General features: G+C 47.9%; 2 protein-coding genes across 15 annotated transcripts in view; one reads left to right on the forward strand and one right to left on the reverse strand.

Moving 5' to 3' along the window:
• The window catches only part of LOC134533641 (serine/threonine-protein kinase tricornered), a 455,610-nt gene that overhangs the window by 306,191 nt on the left and 123,359 nt on the right, over window positions 1–26,060 (forward strand). The window lies entirely within an intron of this gene.
• On the reverse strand, window positions 21,373–24,204 carry LOC134533640 (uncharacterized). The gene is made up of 2 exons (XM_063371152.1): window positions 23,892–24,204; window positions 21,373–23,528 (listed from the first exon to the last, which is right to left on the reverse strand). The coding sequence occupies exon 2, from the start codon at window positions 23,515–23,517 to the stop codon at window positions 21,484–21,486; it is 2,034 nt and encodes a 677-aa protein (XP_063227222.1). The 5' UTR covers window positions 23,518–23,528; window positions 23,892–24,204; the 3' UTR covers window positions 21,373–21,483.

Genomic DNA, 26,060 nt, shown 5'->3' on the forward strand with positions numbered 1-26,060 from the left:
AGAGTTGTGCGGGCTCCCAGGGAGGGGAGTGTCTGGAGAGTTGTGCGGGCTCCCAGGGAGGGGAGTGTCTGGAGAGTTGTGCGGGCTCCCAGGGAGGGGAGTGTCTGGAGAGTTGTGCCGGCTCCCAGGGAGGGGAGTGTCTGGAGAGTTGTGCGGGCTCCCAGGGAGGGGAGTGTCTGGAGAGTTGTGCGGGCTCCCAGGGAGGGGAGTGGCTGGGACCGAGGTGAGAGTCGCTGTCGAGTCGTGCTTCAGTTGGGGGGAGCAAATTGTGGACAGTCATTCATATTGTTTTAGTTCATGAAGTAGGTTAAATAATTATTTATAAATAAACTTCAGTTAATTAGACTGTACTTCCATGACTTGTATTTATACATATTACAAAATGTTTGCCTATTGATGTATACATTATAGTACAAATTTTATGTGATTGCAAATTAACAAAACCTTTATTTGTAAATAAATTTGCAAAAAAAAATTTCAACCGGTAAACTTATCATTTGATAAAACATCTCTGATTTACAGTAAACAGGTACGTTATTAGAATTTAGTATATCAAGTTTTAAAAAGCGGTAGATTGACTAAATGAATCCAGTTCGTTAACTAACGCATCAGATGAAAACGCAGGAGCAGAAACACGAGTATTATGTTCCACCGTTTATCATCACAGTCGAACTAGTCCTGTCTCTGGATAATACTAGCTCCTGTTGTCCGTGCTATTCCTGTAGTTGTAGCAATCACTCGTGACTTCCCATCCGTATGCGTTTTCCTTCAAAAACAGTTTTCTGTTGTCTTGCCCAGTCACCCTGCAGGAGGTCGCCTGCTCGCAGACACTCGAGTGTCAGGGCATCAGGGCACCCGACACTACACCAGTGATGCACACTCCAGTCAAGGACAGTTTGTGTGAAACATAGAGTAACTCTCGTCTCAGCCAATCTTGTACGCGAGTGCGGGCAGGAGCAGGGCTGAGCGGCCCCAGCGCCGCCTGTTGCGGCTGTGGCGCCGAATACCGACCTCATTTCCCAGTCTGTCGACGCCCTGTCCGTTCGTTGAGAAAGTTTTCCATTATGGAAGTCATCAGAGAATTTTATTTTCGTGTACCCTAAAGAATGTTCAGGCTATCATATAACAACTTATTCTTAATCAATCAAAAGTTGTACTCTTGACTGAACTACAGTAATTCATTAATATAATATTATTTTAGTTGAAGAACTGGAATACTTAGGTTTCAAATATGGTTCGCAAGATAAGACTTTATTAATCAAGGCATATTTACCGTTTTAAAACCATAACCTGTAAGTGAAAATTTCTAGTGTTATCAGGTTTGTACAGAGATTATTATTGAATGGTGTCGAGTGCCGCTCAGGCTCTGACTGCGTTTACAAGGTCATGTTTCAATTTGAAGTGTGCTAGCTTCCATTTAGAACTCGAATAAATAATATTTATATATTGTATTTTTTCTTAACTTACAACTAATACTTGTTGTTAAAAGACTAAGACATGAGTACTTGACTGGTGTAGCTGAGGCGGCGGAAGTGATGACACCTGCCGCTTGTTGGGGGGAGGGGGGGGGGGCAGCTGAACCAGTGCGCCTCTTTGGATTCCGAGTCTAGGGCCCGGCCCTCTAGCGGTGTTGATGACGTAATCAATATGACACGCTCCTACATTTCCCTATGTAACTCGGGTTTTTATTTTGATATTAACATGTATTGTTAGTGATAATACGACGACTTTGTTTAGGTTCATAACACCAGAAACATTTGTAACTTGACTAAAATTTTTGGTTTTGATTTTTTTTTTTTAAACTTTGCTAAATAACTTGTAATCCGTTACATGTATCTGAAAACTTTCCCTATACTTTTTGTTTCTCAGAAAATTACCTCTTTAACGGTATATGTGACTTCTATTTTATCATAAACAGTTGCCAAAACAATGTAGCGTTGACAGCGGTCGTCGTGGCAACAGTGTAATTAATATGGGTTCCGAAAAGTAATAGAGCGGCCTTATAACTGTTTATGTAGAAAATATCATAATTGTAATTTTTACGTATATGTAAATAAATTCTAGCTTTTGTAGGGTTATGAAACTTTCATTTCCGTTTACAAATCAGTGATGTTAAACTTAAGTACAAGAATGATAAATGAAAGAACGTACAATACAATATTATTCCATTTTAATATCCAAATTCAATAATATTCTATACATTGTCAAATACACTGTCAGCCATAATATCCAATTAAAATAATATCTTGCTGTCATATGCAATAATATCAAATTGATTTGTGTAATTTCAGTTGTGATTAGCGGTCACTGTCGGAGCACTGTTCTTCACATTCACAGAGTTTCGTACATCGTGTTCCCATTTACACACATTCACAAGATGTGCCTCTGGAACTGTTGTCCACTCAGGTCGGTATGACCTGAAGTCACTCCCCGTCCCCACCTGTGTATTCGTGCTTCGAGAGTAGTTCGTTAATGTGCTGTGTTAAAGCATCTGCTCTAGTAGGTAGGTTTTCGATTGCTGGATTCTTTCTTATAAAAAAAAAATTGGTTGTCTGTAAAGTCGGTTTACGGACGATAGTTTAACGTGACAACGTCATAACAAAACATTGATGAAGTGATTGCATACTTTTATGAATAAAATAGAATCATTTGTATTGAATTATCACTATTTTGTATGGATACAAAGAAGGAGTGAAATGAAATCTACAATTTAATTGATAAATTTACTTTCATTTGCACTCATTAATTAAAATATGATTATTACTTTAACGAACAGATTATTTTAACTATAACTTTTATACATTTTTGCTATTTAACTTCTTGAAATCTGTGTTATTCTGTTAAGGATAGGACGATGATAGGAAAAGTAGGAAATGAATGGGAGTGTTTCAAGTTTAATGTGCCTCGAAAAAGTCAAATCGATGGTTGTTCCAATCGAGTGGAAGAGAGATAGATGCGGCGCAAGCGTACAATTAGCGTAACGGGACACAACGTAACGGGACACTTTTTAGTGGGTGCAGCCGGCGTTCATCGATTTATTAGACGTCACGTCAAAAAGTCTAGTCTGCAGTCATTGATGCTCTGAAAATCTGCTTGATCATAAAGTAGAATAACAAATCGCTGCAACAGATCATGACATTCATCATAAATATCATAGGTGCCTGTACAGAGCTGATGCCATACAATCAATTTCACGCAATTACATCCAGAACTTCCAAGTTGCCTTCTTGCCAACGCCAAAAAATGTGGAAACTGTGTCGCAACCAGTTTCAGAATGAAAATCCAACACATTTCTGCGAATTTCCGTGAGAGTTTGGCACAGAATTAAGAATGAATTTCCTGTATTTCCAGCAACCATTCTCAATCCATAGCGCATCAATATCTTGTCTTTGTTGGAACAGTAATATTGAAATAACCAATACATCTGAATCCCCAGTTCGTATTAAGATGAGAGTATGTCTACTTTCTACTGCATGCTTAACATGGAAAAGTAGGCGGCCATCTGCTTCTTCGTGTGAGGCGGGATAAATGCTTGATACATCCATTCCTCACTGGAGCCAGGCTCAACACCTCGCACCTGGCCACACACACAGTCGCTCTCTCTCGACGTCGCTATTTCCCCTCAACTATCAGCGTTCATTATGCTTGCTTCTCATTTCATGATTGTGTTTTTACTTTTCTGTCTGTTAATGTTAAATATCTGGCAATATTACAATTTAAAAAAAATATGGGGTGTAGCTGTGTCATGGACACAGCTGTGTGTTGTACGTGAATACGTGTACGTAACAGGTAATATTTTCTATACAAAAAATAAAATACGCTTTTTTTTATTTCAACACTATATATATATTCAGTGTAATTATTTACATTAATGTTTTGTATATGCAATCTATAGATTTTGACGAGAGCTGACGATTGAGACTCAAACGAACGTCATAGCTTCTCCGAGTCAAATGTTTTACTAAATGGAAATCTCGAAACGCAGCAAAATAACCTCAAAATGGCGGCGCTTCCCCCTCCACCGCCCGCGATGCGTCACTGTCATCACTTAGCGTAACGAATCCTTTGATCCTTTAGCTATCCAGTGGTGTAATTAAATTTGTTGGAGATGATAGATATGTAGCTGCAACACTAAACTGTATCCCCCGATTATGTTATCTTTCATTTTTTTAATTGCCTCCCACTATGTAGGTTTGCAATTTTAAAGACGTATTCACGTCAAAAAAAGTATTCGAATATTTTCTTTGATATTTCCCTTTTAGCTAATTTTGCTATAACTTCGTGTTTGGTTAAAAACAGTGGCGTAGGCAGGATTTGTGTATGGGGGGTGTTAAGAGGCATGGCACGTCAAAAAAAGTATTCGAACATTTTCTTTGATATTTCCCTTTTAGCTAATTTTGCTATAACTTCGTGTTTGGTTAGAAACAGTGGCGTAGGCAGGATTTGTGTATGGGGGGTGTTAAGAGGCATGGCCCCCCCGTATTAAAGCGGGTGGTCCGGGGGTCCTCCCCCGGGAAAATTTGGATTTTAAGGTGTAAATAGTGCTATTTTAGCAGTTTTCGGTTCTTAAATTTAAATATTCTAATAGTAAAAATTATATTAATTTTAATATGAAATTTGTTTGAGTGATGAATAAGAAATTAATTAAAGATTTGGGGCTAAGGGGGGGGGGTTGAACCCCTAACCCCCCCCCCTGGCTACGCCCCTGGTTGAAAAACGTTAGTTGGTGTAGAAATGTATGATTGAATATTTAATCATCAAATATAACTAATGGTCTGGAAATGCCTTAATAACTATTATATAACGATACTGCGTGGCAAGTGATGAGTGTGTACGTGCTGGCGTGTGGCCCTGGCTGCTAGCCACGCGCCTACTCTCGGGAGACAGGACTGGAGCGACACTGTGCCACACTGTCCGGACATGTCCGTCTCAACTTACTGAATAATCCAAAGGAAAGTAATAAAAGTCATAAAAGAAGGTTGACCGCCCCGGACAGTCGGACACCCATGTGGATGTCAGGGAAGGTCTTCCTGCAGAAACAAGGCCAGCAGCGCAGATCTTATATAGTGGCTACATCCACACTTCGTCCATATTTGAATTAAAATAAATTCTAGAACATTGTCATTGCCTCCACATTCCATCCTGTTAGAGAAAACAATATTAATTTCAAGGATATGTTGTAGCTAACATTTACTATTGAGAATATTATATATATATATATTTCTAACCAAGATATCATTACTCAGTGCTTAGTCGTCCTTTGGTGAAATGTTTTGCCCTTGACCGATGCTACTATAGCCACAGAAAAACACCCAAGAATTCACCAAAATGTGGATCGATTCTTCGCTTTTCAGGTCGCTGTAACGACCTGAAATGTTACTGTTACTGTTGTTTTGAGACACAACCGAAAAAAAAAAAATTATCAGCTACGGCTTGATTACAATGTTATTTTTTTATGGTACCTTTGATTTTTTTTTTCTACTATATGTAGCTCCTGTTTATTTTTTTAACGCCACCTTTACTCTTGACTTTGTTCATTTCGTTCCTAGTTGGTAAATGTCATGTTACATTATTGCATGAGTACATTACACTAGGTCCATGTTAAGTGACAAAACTTCACATTGTGCGTACAGCTCATTCAAGAAAAATCCCACGTTCCGGAAACAAGTTGTAATCTCGGTTGGCTGCTCGTAGTGACGTAACGCAGTACGTCATTTGACGAGGCGGAATGGACAGAACAAAGAACAGTTATAAGGACGGCGGCCAAGCGAACAACCGGTCTAAGGCCATCACAAGTAGGCCAGTAGCTGCGGAGCGGAGAGGACGCATGCTCGCTCGCTCGGAGTGAGACTGCTGCTGCCCTTCCTGCAGCAGTTGCCCAGTGCCAGACGTGCTGGCACCTCGGGTGGTGTAAACAGTGTGATGCATGTTCAAACCTTTAAAGAGCTGCAGTATTGTAGTCGTGGAAAAATGAGGTCCTACAATGTTGGAGACCCGTTAGAGAGGGTAGCCGTTGACATTGCTGGGCCATTTACCAAGACTAAGAATGGTAACCTGTATATCCTGGTGGCCATTGATTACTTCAGTAAGTGGCCAGAGGCTTATGCTATTTCTAACCAGGGAACAACCACTGTGGCCATCGCACTAGGCAACAACCTCATATGCAGATTCGTGGTATTAATAGAGCTGCACTCAGACCAATGATGCAACTTTGAATCGACTATATTCCAGGAGTCGTGTGGGTTACTGGGGACAAGGTGGAGAGGTGCAACAGGACCCTAGAAGAGCACCTTGCCAAGGGTGTGGCTGACCATTAACAGGATTCCTGACGGCATCCATGGCTCCACTGGATGGACTCCTATGAGTATTGTGTTTGGACAGGAGTTGAGGCTGCCCTGTGACGTCCTCGCCAAGAGCCGACCAGCAGCACCGATGAGCACGAGGCACTCATACATTATCAGGCTTGTAATAACCTCCGATTAGCGACTAACAGGATGATGACGAGGTATACCTGAAGGATAACTCGAACGGATTTCAGGAAAGCTATTTGTTGTGGCTATACAACCTTGCATGAAAGAAAGGCGGGTGTCCTAAGTTTCAAGTGGCGTGGGAAGGCCCAAATGAAGTGTTGGAACTGCTAAATGATGTGGTCTACTGCATCCATAGAAGAAATATGGGACGATTGAAAGTGGTACATTTAGACCGACTGAGGGAATACGCCGGAAGAGATGTGTTACCTGTTAGGAAGGAACAGGTTTAAGGAGGGGGTGGGGGGCGGGGCTGCTTGGGGCCGGCCCGCTGTGGAGCTCGGGCCATTATCGTTACAGCGCTTAACTGTCTCTTCGCCACCCACCACATCCCCCCGCTCAGCGCCTCTGGGTGGTCGCCTGCATGGAGTGGTGTAACTGGGATGCTATTGTTCTGGGAGCTTCGGATGTCAAGTCGACCCTCCAAAGGGTCTGGAAGATGGCTGAGGGGTAGAGAAACGCGCGGCAGTGAAGTGAGTGAACACGGACAAGGGACGGGCCTCGTGTGCGGAGACTGGGGAGACTGGTGCATCGGGACTGTGCGGTGTGCGATGGACGAGTGTGGTGCGAGGCGGTGTGCTGGGACAGAGGTGCGAGGCAAGAGACGAGCATGGGGAGAGTAGACGGTCAACTAACTGAAAGAGTGATTATTTTGAGGACATACATTTTAAGTGTTGTAATTTAATCAATAGTGTAAATTGTAGCAAATAAAACTGTATATAATTGGGCTATCCTTTTCGAACAGTCTTCCCACACATAACAATACATAAATATTTCCCCTCTTACCCTTCTATAGCAAGCAAAGCTAAGTTATCTGTTGCAGTTAGGGCTACCATAACAACGGTTTTGTTTATTAAACATGTGAAGGGGGTTTTATCATTTGGTTATAAAATATGTACTGAAGTTTGTTCTTCATACAGCAATATGTAAACAAAAATGTAATGTGTGATAAAGAATAATTTGTTCGTAAACAATCATTTACAACATGTTAATACATCAACTTTGTTAGTAAAATACACATTTATCATTTATTCTACCCAAGGAAATAGTTTACACAGGCGTTTCTGATACAACTATTGCACCATTGATCACTTTATTGGAAGGAATACCATTTATGCTGCAACGCCAGAAATAGCGAGTCAAGCATCATCCTGAAGAAATGAATGTTTTGTGGTGTGTAGAAACATTTAAAAATTGCGTTTCAAAGAAATCACTAAGTACTTCTAGACACTGCAATTAAATAATGTAAAAAAAAAAAAACACAAAGACGTCAGCAGCATTGTAACCACAAATATCTACATCTCATATATTTGTTTATAATTTTGAAATGTAACAATAAATAAGTAACTGAACATCTAAATTATGCCGATTGTTACACCCACAACTGTCCCAGAAAACTGCAATTGTTACACTACGTTATTTATAGCACATACGCGAAACAGTTTTAACCGTTTATTTAGTCAACTGAAGCTCCACGTAAAATGTAAAATGATGTCTGGGCTAGATGCTCCTATGGTCAAACATTAAAATATTTACATCGGTACACTTCCCCCACTTTCATCATGAATAATTACAAGCAGCGCATATTTATTCCTCCTTTAATCAACGTAGAAACTGAACTGACTGATCTCTTTTCTCTCTAAAAATCGCCTCCACCTGGATGCACGGCGTGGATGTGGAAGGAAGGGACTGCGTGTGGGTGGTGGTCTCTTGCCCGGCCGTGAAGCGCGGCGCCATGCTTGTTGCCATGGCAGCGACGTGCAGCTGCTACTCGAGCCTCGCTGAGGCCACGCCGTGTCAGCAGTCACTGGAGTCGGCGTGGATGTGGAGGGACTGCGTGTGGGTGGTGGTCTCGCGCCCGGTCGTGTCGCGCGGCGCCATGCTTGTTGCCATGGCAGCGACGTGCAGCTGCTACTCGAGCCTCGCTGACGCCACGCCGTGTCAGCAGTCACTGGAGTCGGCGTGGATGTGGAGGGACTGCGTGTGGGTGGTGGTCTCTTGCCCGGCCGTGTCGCGCGGCGCCATGCTTGTTGCCATGGCAGCGACGTGCAGCTGCTACTCGAGCCTCGCTGACGCCACGCCGTGTCAGCAGTCACTGGAGTCGGCGTGGATGTGGAGGGACTGCGTGTGGGTGGTGGTCTCGCGCTCGGCCGTGTCGCGCGGCGCCATGCTTGTTGCCATGGCAGCGACGTGGAGCTGCTACTCGAGCCTCGCTGACGCCACGCCGTGTCAGCAGTCACTGGAGTCGGCGTGGATGTGGAGGGACTGCGTGTGGGTGGTGGTCTCTTGCCCGGCCGTGTCGCGCGGCGCCATGCTTGTTGCCATGGCAGCGACGTGCAGCTGCTACTCGAGCCTCGCTGAGGCCACGCCGTGTCAGCAGTCACTGGAGTCGGCGTGGATGTGGAGGGACTGCGTGTGGGTGGTGGTCTCGCGCCCGGCCGTGTCGCGCGGCGCCATGCTTGTTGCCATGGCAGCGACGTGGAGCTGCTACTCGAGCCTCGCTGACGCCACGCCGTGTCAGCAGTCACTGGAGTCGGCGTGGATGTGGAGGGACTGCGTGTGGGTGGTGGTCTCGCGCCCGGTCGTGTCGCGCGGCGCCATGCTTGTTGCCATGGCAGCGACGTGCAGCTGCTACACGAGCCTCGCTGACGCCACGCCGTGTCAGCAGTCACTGGAGTCGGCGTGGATGTGGAGGGACTGCGTGTGGGTGGTGGTCTCTTGCCCGGCCGTGTCGCGCGGCGCCATGCTTGTTGCCATGGCAGCGACGTGCAGCTGCTACTCGAGCCTCGCTGACGCCACGCCGTGTCAGCAGTCACTGGAGTCGGCGTGGATGTGGAGGGACTGCGTGTGGGTGGTGGTCTCGCGCTCGGCCGTGTCGCGCGGCGCCATGCTTGTTGCCATGGCAGCGACGTGGAGCTGCTACTCGAGCCTCGCTGACGCCACGCCGTGTCAGCAGTCACTGGAGTCGGCGTGGATGTGGAGGGACTGCGTGTGGGTGGTGGTCTCTTGCCCGGCCGTGTCGCGCGGCGCCATGCTTGTTGCCATGGCAGCGACGTGCAGCTGCTACTCGAGCCTCGCTGAGGCCACGCCGCGTCAGCAGTCACTGGAGTCGGCGTGGATGTGGAGGGACTGCGTGTGGGTGGTGGTCTCGCGCCCGGCCGTGTCGCGCGGCGCCATGCTTGTTGCCATGGCAGCGACGTGGAGCTGCTACTCGAGCCTCGCTGACGCCACGCCGTGTCAGCAGTCACTGGAGTCGGCGTGGATGTGGAGGGACTGCGTGTGGGTGGTGGTCTCGCGTCCGGCCGTGTTGCGCGGCGCCATGCTTGTTGCCATGGCAGCGACGTGGAGCTGCTACTCGAGCCTCGCTGACGCCACGCCGTGTCAGCAGTCACTGGAGTCGGCGTGGATGTGGAGGGACTGCGTGTGGGTGGTGGTCTCTTGCCCGGCCGTGTCGCGCGGCGCCATGCTTGTTGCCATGGCAGCGACGTGCAGCTGCTACTCGAGCCTCGCTGATGCCACGCCGTGTCAGCAGTCACTGGAGTCGGCGTGGATGTGGAGGGACTGCGTGTGGGTGGTGGTCTCTTGCCCGGCCGTGTCGCGCGGCGCCATGCTTGTTGCCATGGCAGCGACGTGGAGCTGCTACTCAAGCCTCGCTGACGCCACGCCGTGTCAGCAGTCACTGGAGTCGGCGTGGATGTGGAGGGACTGCGTGTGGGTGGTGGTCTCGCGTCCGGCCGTGTCGCGCGGCGCCATGCTTGTTGCCATGGCAGCGACGTGGAGCTGCTACTCGAGCCTCGCTGAGGCCACGCCGTGTCAGCAGTCACTGGAGTCGGCGTGGATGTGGAGGTACTGCGTGTGGGTGGTGGTCTCTTGCCCGGCCGTGTCGCGCGGCGCCATGCAAGTTGCCATGGCAGCGACGTGCAGCTGCTACTCGAGCCTCGCTGACGCCACGCCGTGTCAGCAGTCACTGGAGTCGGCGTGGATGTGGAGGGACTGCGTGTGGGTGGTGGTCTCTTGCCCGGCCGTGTCGCGCGACGCCATGCTTGTTGCCATGGCAGCGACGTGCAGCTGCTACTCGAGCCTCGCTGACGCCACGCCGTGTCAGCAGTCACTGGAGTCGGCGTGGATGTGGAGGGACTGCGTGTGGGTGGTGGTCTCTTGCCCGGCCGTGTCGCGCGGCGCCATGCTTGTTGCCATGGCAGCGACGTGCAGCTGCTACTCGAGCCACGCTGAGGCCACGCCGTGTCAGCAGTCACTGGAGTCGGCGTGGATGTGGAGGGACTGCGTGTGGGTGGTGGTCTCGCGCCCGGCCGTGTCGCGCGGCGCCATGCTTGTTGCCATGGCAGCGACGTGCAGCTGCTACTCGAGCCTCGCTGAGGCCACGCCGTGTCAGCAGTCACTGGAGTCGGCGTGGATGTGGAGGGACTGCGTGTGGGTGGTGGTCTCGCGCCCGGCCGTGTCGCGCGGCGCCATGCTTGTTGCCATGGCAGCGACGTGCAGCTGCTACTCGAGCCTCGCTGAGGCCACGCCGTGTCAGCAGTCACTGGAGTCGGCGTGGATGTGGAGGGACTGCGTGTGGGTGGTGGTCTCTTGCCCGGCCGTGTCGCGCGGCGCCATGCTTGTTGCCATGGCAGCGACGTGGAGCTGCTACTCGAGCCTCGCTGAGGCCACGCCGTGTCAGCAGTCACTGGAGTCGGCGTGGATGTGGAGGGACTGCGTGTGGGTGGTGGTCTCGCGCCCGGTCGTGTCGCGCGGCGCCATGCTTGTTGCCATGGCAGCGACGTGCAGCTGCTACTCGAGCCTCGCTGACGCCACGCTGTGTCAGCAGTCACTGGAGTCGGCGTGGATGTGGAGGGACTGCGTGTGGGTGGTGGTCTCGCGCCCGGTCGTGTCGCGCGGCGCCATGCTTGTTGCCATGGCAGCGACGTGCAGCTGCTACTCGAGCCTCGCTGAGGCCACGCCGTGTCAGCAGTCACTGGAGTCGGCGTGGATGTGGAGGGACTGCGTGTGGGTGGTGGTCTCGCGCCCGGTCGTGTCGCGCGGCGCCATGCTTGTTGCCATGGCAGCGACGTGCAGCTGCTACTCGAGCCTCGCTGAGGCCACGCTGTGTCAGCAGTCACTGGAGTCGGCGTGGATGTGGAGGGACTGCGTGTGGGTGGTGGTCTCTTGCCCGGCCGTGTCGCGCGGCGCCATGCTTGTTGCCATGGCAGCGACGTGCAGCTGCTACTCGAGCCTCGCTGAGGCCACGCCGTGTCAGCAGTCACTGGAGTCGGCGTGGATGTGGAGGGACTGCGTGTGGGTGGTGGTCTCTTGCCCGTCCGTGTCGCGCGGCGCCATGCTTGTTGCCATGGCAGCGACGTGGAGCTGCTACTCGAGCCTCGCTGAGGCCACGCCGTGTCAGCAGTCACTGGAGTCGGCGTGGATGTGGAGGGACTGCGTGTGGGTGGTGGTCTCGCGCCCGGCCATGTCGCGCGGCGCCATACTTGTTGCCATGGCAGTGACGTGCAGCTGCTACTCGAGCCTCGCTGAGGCCACGCCGTGTCAGCAGTCACTGGAGTCGGCGTGGATGTGGAGGGACTGCGTGTGGGTGGTGGTCTCGCGCCCGGTCGTGTCGCGCGGCGCCATGCTTGTTGCCATGGCAGCGACGTGGAGCTGCTACTCGAGCCTCGCTGACGCCACGCCGTGTCAGCAGTCACTGGAGTCGGCGTGGATGTGGAGGGACTGCGTGTGGGTGGTGGTCTCTTGCCCGGCCGTGTCGCGCGGCGCCATGCTTGTTGCCATGGCAGCGACGTGCAGCTGCTACTCGAGCCTCGCTGAGGCCACGCCGCGTCAGCAGTCACTGGAGTCGGCGTGGATGTGGAGGGACTGCGTGTGGGTGGTGGTCTCGCGCCCGGCCGTGTCGCGCGGCGCCATGCTTGTTGCCATGGCAGCGACGTGGAGCTGCTACTCGAGCCTCGCTGACGCCACGCCGTGTCAGCAGTCACTGGAGTCGGCGTGGATGTGGAGGGACTGCGTGTGGGTGGTGGTCTCGCGTCCGGCCGTGTTGCGCGGCGCCATGCTTGTTGCCATGGCAGCGACGTGGAGCTGCTACTCGAGCCTCGCTGACGCCACGCCGTGTCAGCAGTCACTGGAGTCGGCGTGGATGTGGAGGGACTGCGTGTGGGTGGTGGTCTCTTGCCCGGCCGTGTCGCGCGGCGCCATGCTTGTTGCCATGGCAGCGACGTGCAGCTGCTACTCGAGCCTCGCTGATGCCACGCCGTGTCAGCAGTCACTGGAGTCGGCGTGGATGTGGAGGGACTGCGTGTGGGTGGTGGTCTCTTGCCCGGCCGTGTCGCGCGGCGCCATGCTTGTTGCCATGGCAGCGACGTGGAGCTGCTACTCAAGCCTCGCTGACGCCACGCCGTGTCAGCAGTCACTGGAGTCGGCGTGGATGTGGAGGGACTGCGTGTGGGTGGTGGTCTCGCGTCCGGCCGTGTCGCGCGGCGCCATGCTTGTTGCCATGGCAGCGACGTGGAGCTGCTACTCGAGCCTCGCTGAGGCCACGCCGTGTCAGCAGTCACTGGAGTCGGCGTGGATGTGGAGGTACTGCGTGTGGGTGGTGGTCTCTTGCCCGGCCGTGTCGCGCGGCGCCATGCAAGTTGCCATGGCAGCGACGTGCAGCTGCTACTCGAGCCTCGCTGACGCCACGCCGTGTCAGCAGTCACTGGAGTCGGCGTGGATGTGGAGGGACTGCGTGTGGGTGGTGGTCTCTTGCCCGGCCGTGTCGCGCGACGCCATGCTTGTTGCCATGGCAGCGACGTGCAGCTGCTACTCGAGCCTCGCTGACGCCACGCCGTGTCAGCAGTCACTGGAGTCGGCGTGGATGTGGAGGGACTGCGTGTGGGTGGTGGTCTCTTGCCCGGCCGTGTCGCGCGGCGCCATGCTTGTTGCCATGGCAGCGACGTGCAGCTGCTACTCGAGCCACGCTGAGGCCACGCCGTGTCAGCAGTCACTGGAGTCGGCGTGGATGTGGAGGGACTGCGTGTGGGTGGTGGTCTCGCGCCCGGCCGTGTCGCGCGGCGCCATGCTTGTTGCCATGGCAGCGACGTGCAGCTGCTACTCGAGCCTCGCTGAGGCCACGCCGTGTCAGCAGTCACTGGAGTCGGCGTGGATGTGGAGGGACTGCGTGTGGGTGGTGGTCTCGCGCCCGGCCGTGTCGCGCGGCGCCATGCTTGTTGCCATGGCAGCGACGTGCAGCTGCTACTCGAGCCTCGCTGAGGCCACGCCGTGTCAGCAGTCACTGGAGTCGGCGTGGATGTGGAGGGACTGCGTGTGGGTGGTGGTCTCTTGCCCGGCCGTGTCGCGCGGCGCCATGCTTGTTGCCATGGCAGCGACGTGGAGCTGCTACTCGAGCCTCGCTGAGGCCACGCCGTGTCAGCAGTCACTGGAGTCGGCGTGGATGTGGAGGGACTGCGTGTGGGTGGTGGTCTCGCGCCCGGTCGTGTCGCGCGGCGCCATGCTTGTTGCCATGGCAGCGACGTGCAGCTGCTACTCGAGCCTCGCTGACGCCACGCTGTGTCAGCAGTCACTGGAGTCGGCGTGGATGTGGAGGGACTGCGTGTGGGTGGTGGTCTCGCGCCCGGTCGTGTCGCGCGGCGCCATGCTTGTTGCCATGGCAGCGACGTGCAGCTGCTACTCGAGCCTCGCTGAGGCCACGCCGTGTCAGCAGTCACTGGAGTCGGCGTGGATGTGGAGGGACTGCGTGTGGGTGGTGGTCTCGCGCCCGGTCGTGTCGCGCGGCGCCATGCTTGTTGCCATGGCAGCGACGTGCAGCTGCTACTCGAGCCTCGCTGAGGCCACGCTGTGTCAGCAGTCACTGGAGTCGGCGTGGATGTGGAGGGACTGCGTGTGGGTGGTGGTCTCTTGCCCGGCCGTGTCGCGCGGCGCCATGCTTGTTGCCATGGCAGCGACGTGCAGCTGCTACTCGAGCCTCGCTGAGGCCACGCCGTGTCAGCAGTCACTGGAGTCGGCGTGGATGTGGAGGGACTGCGTGTGGGTGGTGGTCTCTTGCCCGTCCGTGTCGCGCGGCGCCATGCTTGTTGCCATGGCAGCGACGTGGAGCTGCTACTCGAGCCTCGCTGAGGCCACGCCGTGTCAGCAGTCACTGGAGTCGGCGTGGATGTGGAGGGACTGCGTGTGGGTGGTGGTCTCGCGCCCGGCCATGTCGCGCGGCGCCATACTTGTTGCCATGGCAGTGACGTGCAGCTGCTACTCGAGCCTCGCTGAGGCCACGCCGTGTCAGCAGTCACTGGAGTCGGCGTGGATGTGGAGGGACTGCGTGTGGGTGGTGGTCTCGCGCCCGGTCGTGTCGCGCGGCGCCATGCTTGTTGCCATGGCAGCGACGTGCAGCTGCTACTCGAGCCTCGCTGAGGCCACGCTGTGTCAGCAGTCACTGGAGTCGGCGTGGATGTGGAGGGACTGCGTGTGGGTGGTGGTCTCTTGCCCGGCCTTGTCGCGCGGCGCCATGCTTGTTGCCATGGCAGCGACGTGCAGCTGCTACTCGAGCCTCGCTGAGGCCACGCCGTGTCAGCAGTCACTGGAGTCGGCGTGGATGTGGAGGGACTGCGTGTGGGTGGTGGTCTCTTGCCCGGCCGTGTCGCGCGGCGCCATGCTTGTTGCCATGGCAGCGACGTGCAGCTGCTACTCGAGCCTCGCTGAGGCCACGCTGTGTCAGCAGTCACTGGAGTCGGCGTGGATGTGGAGGGACTGCGTGTGGGTGGTGGTCTCTTGCCCGGCCGTGTCGCGCGGCGCCATGCTTGTTGCCATGGCAGCGACGTGCAGCTGCTACTCGAGCCTCGCTGAGGCCACGCTGTGTCAGCAGTCACTGGAGTCGGCGTGGATGTGGAGGGACTGCGTGTGGGTGGTGGTCTCTTGCCCGGCCGTGTCGCGCGGCGCCATGCTTGTTGCCATGGCAGCGACGTGCAGCTGCTACTCGAGCCTCGCTGAGGCCACGCCGTGTCAGCAGTCACTGGAGTCACTGGTTCACCTCCCGTACTGGCGCCTCACTTCTTAGCATTTGCAATTTCTACTATCGCGGTATGCTTATTGATATGTGGAATATATGCATCAATTTATCACCAATGCCTGTTAATTTTACTACAATATTTATAGTAAAATTGCGCTTCACCAAATTTTTATTTTTATCTTAAGCATGTTTATCTGCGGTATGTAATTCAGGGCTATTTACAATATTATCACAGTTCATTTATTAAATAAACACTATTTAAAAAAAAAGCACCTGGCAGAGTATCGAACCAACGACGTTTAGGTCACGTGCGCGATATATCGACCATAGTGTGTAGTGATTGTATTTTATTTATGTATTAAATAGTAACTATACAGTTTAAAGGGCAATAGCACAACGATGTTTTCAAATAGTTTTGTAGAAACACATAGCTTACTTATGTACATTTAGTGAGATTTTGGTAATGTACATGTGTAATTGTGAAAATATTAGTTTTTCTTATTTATTCTGGCATATATTTTGCAGTTAAAATTACGGTATGTATACAAGTATATTTTGAATACAGCTTGGTAATTATTAATAAAAATGGTAATTATTAATTTTACTATTACCTATTCCATGTGTGTTTTCACAAGTACGTACATCCGCATGTGCCATTTAACACTTTAGTCATTGTGTGAGGTGTAGCCTACATGCTGCTGTTTAGCCGAGGCTGATGTGGAACTTTGGTTTTCTAGAAAAATATGTGCAATATTACACAAAATTAACTTCTTTTAAAAAACCATATACGACAATAATGTACAATTACTTAACATTTGTAAATGCTGTTTTACGAATTATTTTTACAGTTTGCGTTAATTCTTCCTTGGATCAACCGCCATGTTGAATTTTCGGTTTCATCGCCCATTGCAGATTTTCATTAAGGGCGGGATTCATAGTCGAAGGCTTGTTTGGCGAATAAGTAATACTTTATAAAGTAGTGCTTATTCTTCAAGTAGTACTTATTCCAGCAATGAATTCATAAACCTATACTTGACGAAGTAATACTTGAACAAGCACTACTTATATTGGCCATGCTGTACTTGGTGAAGTATCTCAAAAAGTAAAGGACGAATTTTGTGCCAACGTAACGCAAGCAAATATACGGCTGTAAATACATAGTTTACCTGTTTGAAAATAAAAATGCCCACGTTTCAAACCATATATGCGATTAAAATAATGAAATTAATACGTAAGATGATATTTATACTTTGTTTGTTAGCGAACTTGGATAACATAAATATGAACATGTATTAAAAACGAATTTACAACTACATAAATATGTTTTTAATGTTTGTGTTGTTAAATTATGTTGGCCATCTTGTGTCTGTGATCTATATAGAGGTGTAAAAGTAACGAAAAAAAGCGTACCCGTATGTATTCGTTACTATAACAATTTATACTCGTTATTATCGTATCGTTACGTTACTCGTTACTTCTGATACCGCATATGCTATGTTATGTTGCAGCAACGAATCGAGCCATATTGCGTACGCGTACTGTACGCCGCGTATAGTATGACGTCGCGTAAATAATAATAAATAGAATATAAACAATTAACAATATTTGATAATTAACTGTTTTTGTTAACCAAGAAACAATAAAATCTCATTAGAGTGGTTTAATTATATTATCTGTTTTAAGATAAGAACAAAAAAACGTGAAATTACGCGATAATAAAAAAACAAAAACATACATATTTCTAATTTGTAAAAAATACTTTCTTACGTTGTTTCTGTTCCAATATAAAACTTTGTCTACACACACAATACCGTTAATAAACAGTAAAAAGCTTGCACGACGAATTTCTAAATTATACTTTATTTAAAATAAACATAGTTCTTTGTAACGTTAATTCATTGAATATGCGCGCGCATGCGTAAAACATACGAAAAATGCGAGTAACGAGATGCAGCCGTGTGTAACGTTTCGTTACTCGTTACTAGATGGCGCACCCCCGTTACTCAGTACCGAATACATACTGTTTGCTACAGCTCTATCTATCAGTTAACCACGTGGTAGCAAAACAACACGCTAGCTGCAGAAGAGGTTATGTACGTAGCCTGTATTGTTTACAAAACTAAGCGGCAACAATTTGTTTCGTTTCTTTTCCCCAAATTGAATTTGTTTACTCTCTCAATTTTAATTTAATATATGGAAAAATTAACGGGAATTAATACCTTACATAACCTATTCCTTACAACAAACAAATCAGTACCAGTACTTGAGTCACCTAGAGAGCTCACTTCATGAAGTATTACTTATATCAATGAATAAGCATGGCTTATTTGATTATGAATACTTGCGAAACAAGGCAAACATTTCATGACCGTGAATTCGTATTGAGCAGTACTTATTTGACGCAGTGCTTCGTGAAGTATTACTTGAAGTAGTCCTCATAAGAAGTGCTCTTTTTGTTCGCTATGAATTTAATGCCATACTTAAGCATGCATATAAGCAGTACTTTTTTCAAGTATTGCTTATATCACCACTATGAATTCCGCCCTAAGTGTCTGGAAATATGAGATTATAGAAATAATAACGCGTGTGTTAGCAGCTGCGGGAAACCCAGTGGGCGAGCATGGTTTGCTGAACTGTTACAAGCAGGTAGCCTGGAGGTAGCTCGGTTGCGGAACACCAACCACACAGCTCGCACAGTGAAGTGTGGTAAGAGCTTGTGACTGTGACTGTGAAGCCGAGCCTCAGGGTCGCCGGCCCGCTCTAGTCGACTGTCTGCGGAGATTGTGTGGAACTACGAACTAATCACGAGTTCAAGTTCCCTACTCTCTACCCGCAACTTTGTGACCTAGGGGTCAAGACTGCTACAGCCTGAATCTGAATTCTTTTCATGCAGAAGTACAGAGCGCATTAGTAAAGTAATTTTATGGAAGCACGCGTATATCGAACATTCATTTAAAATTAATCAAAAAACACAAAAAACGTATTTTATAAATTGTTGACTGGATTGGATTCAACATACGGTGAATAAATGGAAATAATTGTATTAGTTTAAACCAAAGTTATACTAAAAAAGAGCTGACTTAACAAAGAAATACGTCTACCATACTAACGAGACAGGCAGCAAGTGTATCGCAGCGTATAAAGGCGTTGTGGATACAGGGGGGAAAGTATCGCAGTGCATGAGGGCGTTGTGGATACAGGGGAGAGGGTATCGCAGTGCATGAGGGCGTTGTGGATACAGGGGAGAGGGTATCGCAGTGCATGGGGGCGTTGTGGATACAGGGGAGAGGGTATCGCAGTGCATGAGGGCGTTGTGGATACAGGGGGGAGGGTATCGCAGTGCATGAGGGCGTTGTAGATACAGGGAGGAGGGTATCGCAGTGCATGAGGGCGTTGTGGATACAGGGGGGAGGGTATCGCAGTGCATGAGGGCGTTGTGGATACAGGGGAGAGGGTATCGCAGTGCATGAGGGCGTTGTGGATACAGGGAGGAGGGTATCGCAGTGCATGAGGGCGTTGTGGATACAGGGGAGAGGGTATCGCAGTGTATTAAGGCGTTGTGGATACAGGGGGGAGGGTATCGCAGTGCATGAGGGCGTTGTGGATACAGGGGAGAGGGTATCGCAGTGTATTAAGGCGTTGTGGATACAGGGGAGAGGGTATCGCAGTGCATGAGGGCGTTGTGGATACAGTGGAGAGGGTATCGCAGTGTATTAAGGCATTGTGGTTACAGGGGAGAGGGTATCGCAGTGCATGACGGCATTGTGGATACAGGGGGGAGGGTATCGCAGTGCATGAGGGTGTTGTGGATACAGGGGAGAGGGTATCGCAGTGCATGAGGGCGTTGTCGATACAGGGGGGAGGGTATCGCAGTGCATGAGGGCGTTGTGGATACAGGGGGGAGGTCATCGCAGTGCATGAGGGCGTTGCGGATACAGGGGGGAGGGTATCGCAGTGCATGAGGGCGTTGTGGATACAGGGGTGAGGGTATCGCAGTGCATGAGGGCGTTGTGGATACAGGGGAGAGGGTATCGCAGTGCATGAGGGCGTTGTGGATACAGGGGGGAGGGTATCGCAGTGCATGAGGGCGTTGTGGATACAGGGGAGAGGGTATCGCAGTTCATGAGGGCGTTGTGGATACAGGGGAGAGGGTATCTCAGTGCATGAGGGCGTTGTGGATACAGGGGGGAGGGTATCGCAGTGCATGAGGGCGTTGTGGAAACAGGGGAGAGGGTATCGCAGTGCATGAGGGCGTTGTGGATACAGGGGGGAGGGTATCGCAGTGCATGAGGGCGTTGTGGATACAGGGGAGAGGGTATCGCAGTGCATGAGGGCGTTGTGGATACAGGGAAGAGGGTATCGCAGTGCATGAGGGCGTTGTGGATACAGGGGAGAGGGTATCGCAGTGCATGAGGGCGTTGTGGATACAGGGGGGGGGTATCGCAGTGCATGAGGGCGTTGTGGATACAGGGGGGCGGGTATCGCAGTGCATGAGGGCGTTGTGGATACAGGGGGGAGGGTATCGCAGTGCATGAGGGCGTTGTGGATACAGGGGGGAGGGTATCGCAGTGCATGAGGGCGTTGTGGATACAGGGGGGAGGGTATCGCAGTGCATGAGGGCGTTGTGGATACAGGGGGGAGGGTATCGCAGTGCATGAGGGCGTTGTGGATACAGGGGGGAGGGTATCGCAGTGCATGAGGGCGTTGTGGATACAGGGGGGAGGGTATCGCAGTGCATGAGGGCGTTGTGGATACAGGGGAGAGGGTATCGCAGTGCATGAGGGCGTTGTGGATACAGGGGGGAGGGTATCGCAGTGCATGAGGGCGTTGTGGATACAGGGGAGAGGGTATCGCAGTGCATGAGGGCGTTGTGGATACAGGGGGGAGGGTATCGCAGTGCATGAGGGCGTTGTGGATACAGGGGAGAGGGTATCGCAGTGCATGAGGGCGTTGTGGATACAGGGGAGAGGGTATCGCAGTGCATGAGGGCGTTGTGGATACAGGGGGGAGGGTATCGCAGTGCATGAGGGCGTTGTGGATACAGGGGAGAGGGTATCGCAGTGCACGAGGGCGTTATGGATACAGGGGAGAGGGTATCGCAGTGCATGAGGGCGTTGTGGATAAAGGGGAAACGGAAGTGAGTATCAGGGTGTGGTTTGTCGGCTGTCTACCTAAGTACTTTAACTATAGCGTCGTGCTGGTGTTTGGTTGCAAGTGATGAGATTTTTTATTCTTCTTCAATCTCTGGTTGTTTAGGTATAATGACAGCTATTTAGAAGTGTTTATAATGTGCGAAGGTTGTGTTTATAAGTTAAAGTATATACTTTTTGATATAATACCTTTAATATTCCGAAAATTACATTTACAGTCAAGTGGCCTAACTTTGGTCCACTTAACAGGATTTTGATTGTCCCAAGATTGTGAAATAAAAAAGTGGGCTAAATCTGTGTAATCATTTAGTCCATATATTGGAAAGGAACCAATTTTTGGAAACGTATCATGTGTTAGATGAATATAAATATTTAAAATGTTGATTTTTCTGGTGGAGCAAAGTTAACCAAGTCAGTGGTGTAACTTTGCACCATATTTTTATTTTGCTTTTATTTAACATGAAAAAGGTGGCTATTGCTGGAGAGTATAACTTTGCTCCACAAAGTAGATATTAATCTACACATATAGCTTACCATTTGTGCCAAATATCAAGTATTTTGTCAAGTTTTACCATAATTTTCGTTCAACAGTGATGATACAAAAAGTGAAAATGTATTTTCTAGATCTGTTTATTAATAGAAATAAATTTTGTAGGGTTAAATGAAGATGTTAAAATAAAACCATCACACATAATGTGTTACAATATCTCTATTTGTCAAAGTCTGCTATTTTATAACATCTGACATGACTTAATTGGTTATTGCATACTGTACAGTACATGCAACATGTTGGAACAGCTTTTCATATTTTTAAAACCACTTTTGACAATAGGAGAGGTTCATTAATTTTAAAATGTCCTCGGCCACTGACAGGTTCAATGTTACAAGGAGGTATCTTACAAATAACATCACAAGCTCTGTAAAAAATTTCATCTGGATGATCTGGCCAGCGCCAGTATCCACCAGATGTAGCCATGCATTTGACTTTGTACAAAAGTTCATTTTCTTCTTCAGCTATACATGTTACTGTACCAGGAAAAGTATGGCCATCATACACTACAATTACATAGTCATTAACCTTATAACCATCTGTGCGATTAATGACTACAGTACTGGTTGTGATTATAGTGTCACTGGTACAATCTTCAATCAATACAGTAGGGCTAGCATATTCACAGGTACTATCTTCCATCAACACAGTAGGGCTAGCATGTTCACAGGTACTATCTTCCATCAACACAGTAGGGCTAGCATGTTCACTGGTACAATCTTCAAGTAACATAGTAGGGCCAGCATGTATTGTTGATGACACACAAACGTCAACTACGTCCCGACTTTCTGAAGTACTAGTACATGGAATGTGCTCGCCTTCCCTAGGCCTATTTGGTTTGATAACCTTACATCGTCCTGGAAACTTCCGAACACCACCTCTAGTTTTTGGTCCTGAGCGCGCACACAGAATTTTTTTGTCATAGAAAGTTTCTACTTCTTCTACTGATACACTCCTGCCAGGTTCAATAGGTAGTTTAAACTTTCTTGATCGTTGAACCTTATCCAGATCAGAAGAACGCACTTCTGATATGAATGATTTGAAACATTCACCTACATTGTCAGTTATCTGCAATGCTTCTTTAGCATATTGCGGCAATTTTTGGATAACCTTATCTTTATCTATGGGATGGATACCAGTTGTTAAAAACCCTTTCACTAGGTTACTTGATGCAGTTGGTTCACCCATATCTAGTGTAAACTTTAGAAGCTGACAAAAAAGTGATTTTGGAAGGGCAACACAACGTTTTCCTTCTCTGGTTTGTCTCCAATCATACAGGATTTTCCTCCAATTAGACTTTAGCGACGAAAAATATGCCACATCTAGAGGTTGGAGTAAATGAGTGGAATTGGGAATAAGTATGACGAAAGATATATTGTTTTCAGTACATAACTTTAAGGTTTTCAAAGTCAAGTGTGCTGACATGTTGTCTCCGATTAACACTTTCTTGCCTGGATGTTTCAAAGCAAAAGGAAGGAAGTGGTTCTCAAACCAATCGTCGAAGACATCCTGATCAATCCACCCATGAAGTGTTACATTTAACCTAGTGCCTGGTGGAGCACCCTTCAGCCAGTCACTCCATTTCTGTTTCCCTTTCAGGATAACATAAGGAGGAAGAAATTCTCCTAAGGCATTTCCACAAAACATTGTGGTAAAACAAGACTTTGTGCTATTCAAAATCAGTTCAGGGTGGCGCGACCCTCGTCGAAAAAGAAGTTTTTTCTTACTAGGCACATCATGGAAACCTGTCTCGTCATAGTTATAAATGTTACAAGGTAGTACACCCTCAATTTCTTTTTCTAAATGCACAAAGAAATGTTTTACCATGTCTTCACTGACTTGAGCCCGGGATCTTGAGATATTACTTGCGAACCTTTGACCTAACTCAGCTTTGTGACGCTTTAGAAACAGTCTACCCCAATCCACGCCTGGTAAATTGTTTTTAAACTGAGGCACTTTAGTGTTTGTTGAATCTAAGTAACCTTTTACGATAAAGCGCACATCACACATTGATAAAGGCATTCCAAATTCACTGCATGTTATAACATGGTTTACAAAACTCTGCTCTTCTATCTCGGTAAACGCCTGAGGCCTGCCTATTGCTTTTTCGTGGCATCGCTTTAACTTGTTGCGAATTGTGTTCCTTGGTATACCATACTCTCTTTCTGCTTGGCGATGACCAATTTTACCTGCTTTGATATCCTCTAATACCTGCTGTAGAACAGCATCAGTATATGATTTATATGGCCTGGTACCAGGTAACTTCTTTTTCCTCAGCTCAGACATTGTACAGTCTTCTGTAAACAAATAATACAGTACAATAACATAAGTAATATTTTGAAATCACCGCATTTACAGTTTCAATCACTTAGGCCTAAATTAGCATTCTTTGTACCGTAAATCCATTATCTTTTTTACAATATTTAAACATTAAAATAGGCTGTGAAAAGATTTTGGTTTGTATCAAAATATTAGGTTTACAATATAATATTTGGTAAATTACACAGTCACATAGGCCTACAAAACATCTCAGAAACACAAATTGTGTGTAACTTTGAGCCGGGGCAAAGTTGCCCTGAAATGTTCTGAATTGAAGGTAAGCATGCATTTGTATTATTAGTAATTTTTTCATTATTTGTTATTCCACTTTATTTACTTACCATTAAAGTGTTAACTGTGAAACAGATGGTGCTTTTTAAGAGGTGTCTCCTTGACCATCACCCTAAAAACACTGACAACTTTAAAACAACAGTCAAAATCAACTAAAAATCACAGTTGAATTCAAACATATCTTAATATAGATGAGAGGACTTGTCTGCACTACTGCCAACTTGACAGGAAAAGTGAAATTTCAGAAATGTTTACAAAAAAAAATTTCTCTCCACAGAATAAAGAGATATTGTTAACTGTCTTTTAAAACAAAAGAAGCTAGTGGAGCAAAGTTACACCCACTGGCACAAAGTTGCCCTACATGACTGTAAAATGAGTGTTGGTTCTGTTCGTTTTTGTGAAAAGCAGAAATTTATTTTCTTAGATGAAGCTATTGGTAATGATATTACTGTACACATTTTGAATATTTGATTGCAATTTAATATAGTATTTAGAAAGAGTTTTGTGTTTTATAAAAGTTTGTAAATATTTAAGATATGGGGGAAACATGCAATTTTACTTTTCGTAAAATTGTTTTAGTGGCTAAATTATCTATACCTGGTTATTGTAATACATCAATGAACACGATTAACTGTTTTTATGGAGTCTAGTTATTTAATGTCTTAACAGAGTCTCTTGTGTGGCTCACCGTGAATTTTTTTTTAAATCTTAAATACTTTTATAAAACTAGTTCAGTTTTAGGAAGGCTATACATTTATGAAAGTTTTTCCAACTATAAGGTAGCCCTATTACGCAGAAAATAGCAAATTAAAACAAAAAATGCCAATAATTTATGTTCTACAATAAGTTCAGCAACTTTGTTAAATTCACAGTTAATTTATAAGTTATATAATCGAATAAAACACAAGTCATGAAACCATAAATTTTTACCAAGAAAACCCACGAAACCATTACTTCAGTTTGCAATTGAAATTAAATGGCAGTAAAGAGAATAAGCCTAATGTAAAAATTAAAAAAAGTAAAATATTAAGAGTATATAATATATTTGTTATGTTTTCCACAAAAAGGAATGTGTTGGCGAGTGCGGGCAGTATTCTCCGGCCTGTTGGCTGCTGCCCAAACCTGTTTGTTCTGCGAGGAGTGTCGGCAGTCTCTTCTCAAGGACGACTCACATCTCCAGGAACCAGGAACTCATTGACTGTTGTTTGGCAGAGGCGTGGTCAAAACAAGTGACTACACGATACACTGTTTTTAATGTAGCACACCAGGTATCGTGTCCTTCGAAATGTACTTTTGCCAGAGCGTCTTGCGAGCCTGGAAATCAGGTGGCTGGTTCTGCAATGAACGATGTATAGGTACAATTTGGATAATTCTTTAAAATATGAAGACAATACTAGGTATATGTTTATAGATGCAAATGTTTGGTTCTTCCTGACCCAAGTACGTAACATTGATTTTGTTTCTTTAGAATACTAAAGCATAAGTGGATTTAAGGAGTAATGGGAAAATGATAAATTTTGAAGATGTTCATTTGTGTGCGTTTAAATGCGTTTACCGTAAACTTAATTTTCACTTAGAGCGGCAGTCTTGGACATCAATTCAAAGGTGTAGTAGGTTTAAAAAAAAAACTTTAACAAATATGCGTGAACTTTTAAACATAACACAAATTAATTACCAGCAAGTTCCGTCAAAATTATATATAGCACTATAAAAAAATAACATCCAACATGTTTTATTTGCTCACTTACTGGTGACATAATGAGTATTTAAGGAACAAAATTGCGTGTTTTTACCAGAGTCAATACTTTGCAATATACGAAAAATCTTATCTTTATTAGTGTCAAACTAAATATCTACATTTATCGATACACTTTTCAAACAGGTGTTTATGACTTAGCTGTAAAAGTACTGGCTACCTGCAGAACACAGAAGTGTCAGTATTTACAAACACAGGGCAGTCGTCCCCGCAGGAGTGCTCTAGCACGCACCTGTGAGCGGTCCGCAGTGCTCAGCGACAGAGCAGTGCACGACTTGAGCAGTCCAGCCGGGCAGGAACCAGTTCTGGAGCGCGACTGTAGGTGGCTGGGTGAGGCGCGGTGACGCCATTGCGCCCCGGGCAACTAGCTTCTACACTCGGTGCGCCGTGCCACGTCCACCCGCGTACCACGTGCTCTCTGCTGGGTCTTTGCACCTGTGTCCACCCTGCCTCTACACTCGGT

This window comes from Bacillus rossius, chromosome 7 (genome assembly GCF_032445375.1).
Source record: "Bacillus rossius redtenbacheri isolate Brsri chromosome 7, Brsri_v3, whole genome shotgun sequence".
Lineage (NCBI taxonomy): Eukaryota > Metazoa > Arthropoda > Insecta > Phasmatodea > Bacillidae > Bacillus > Bacillus rossius.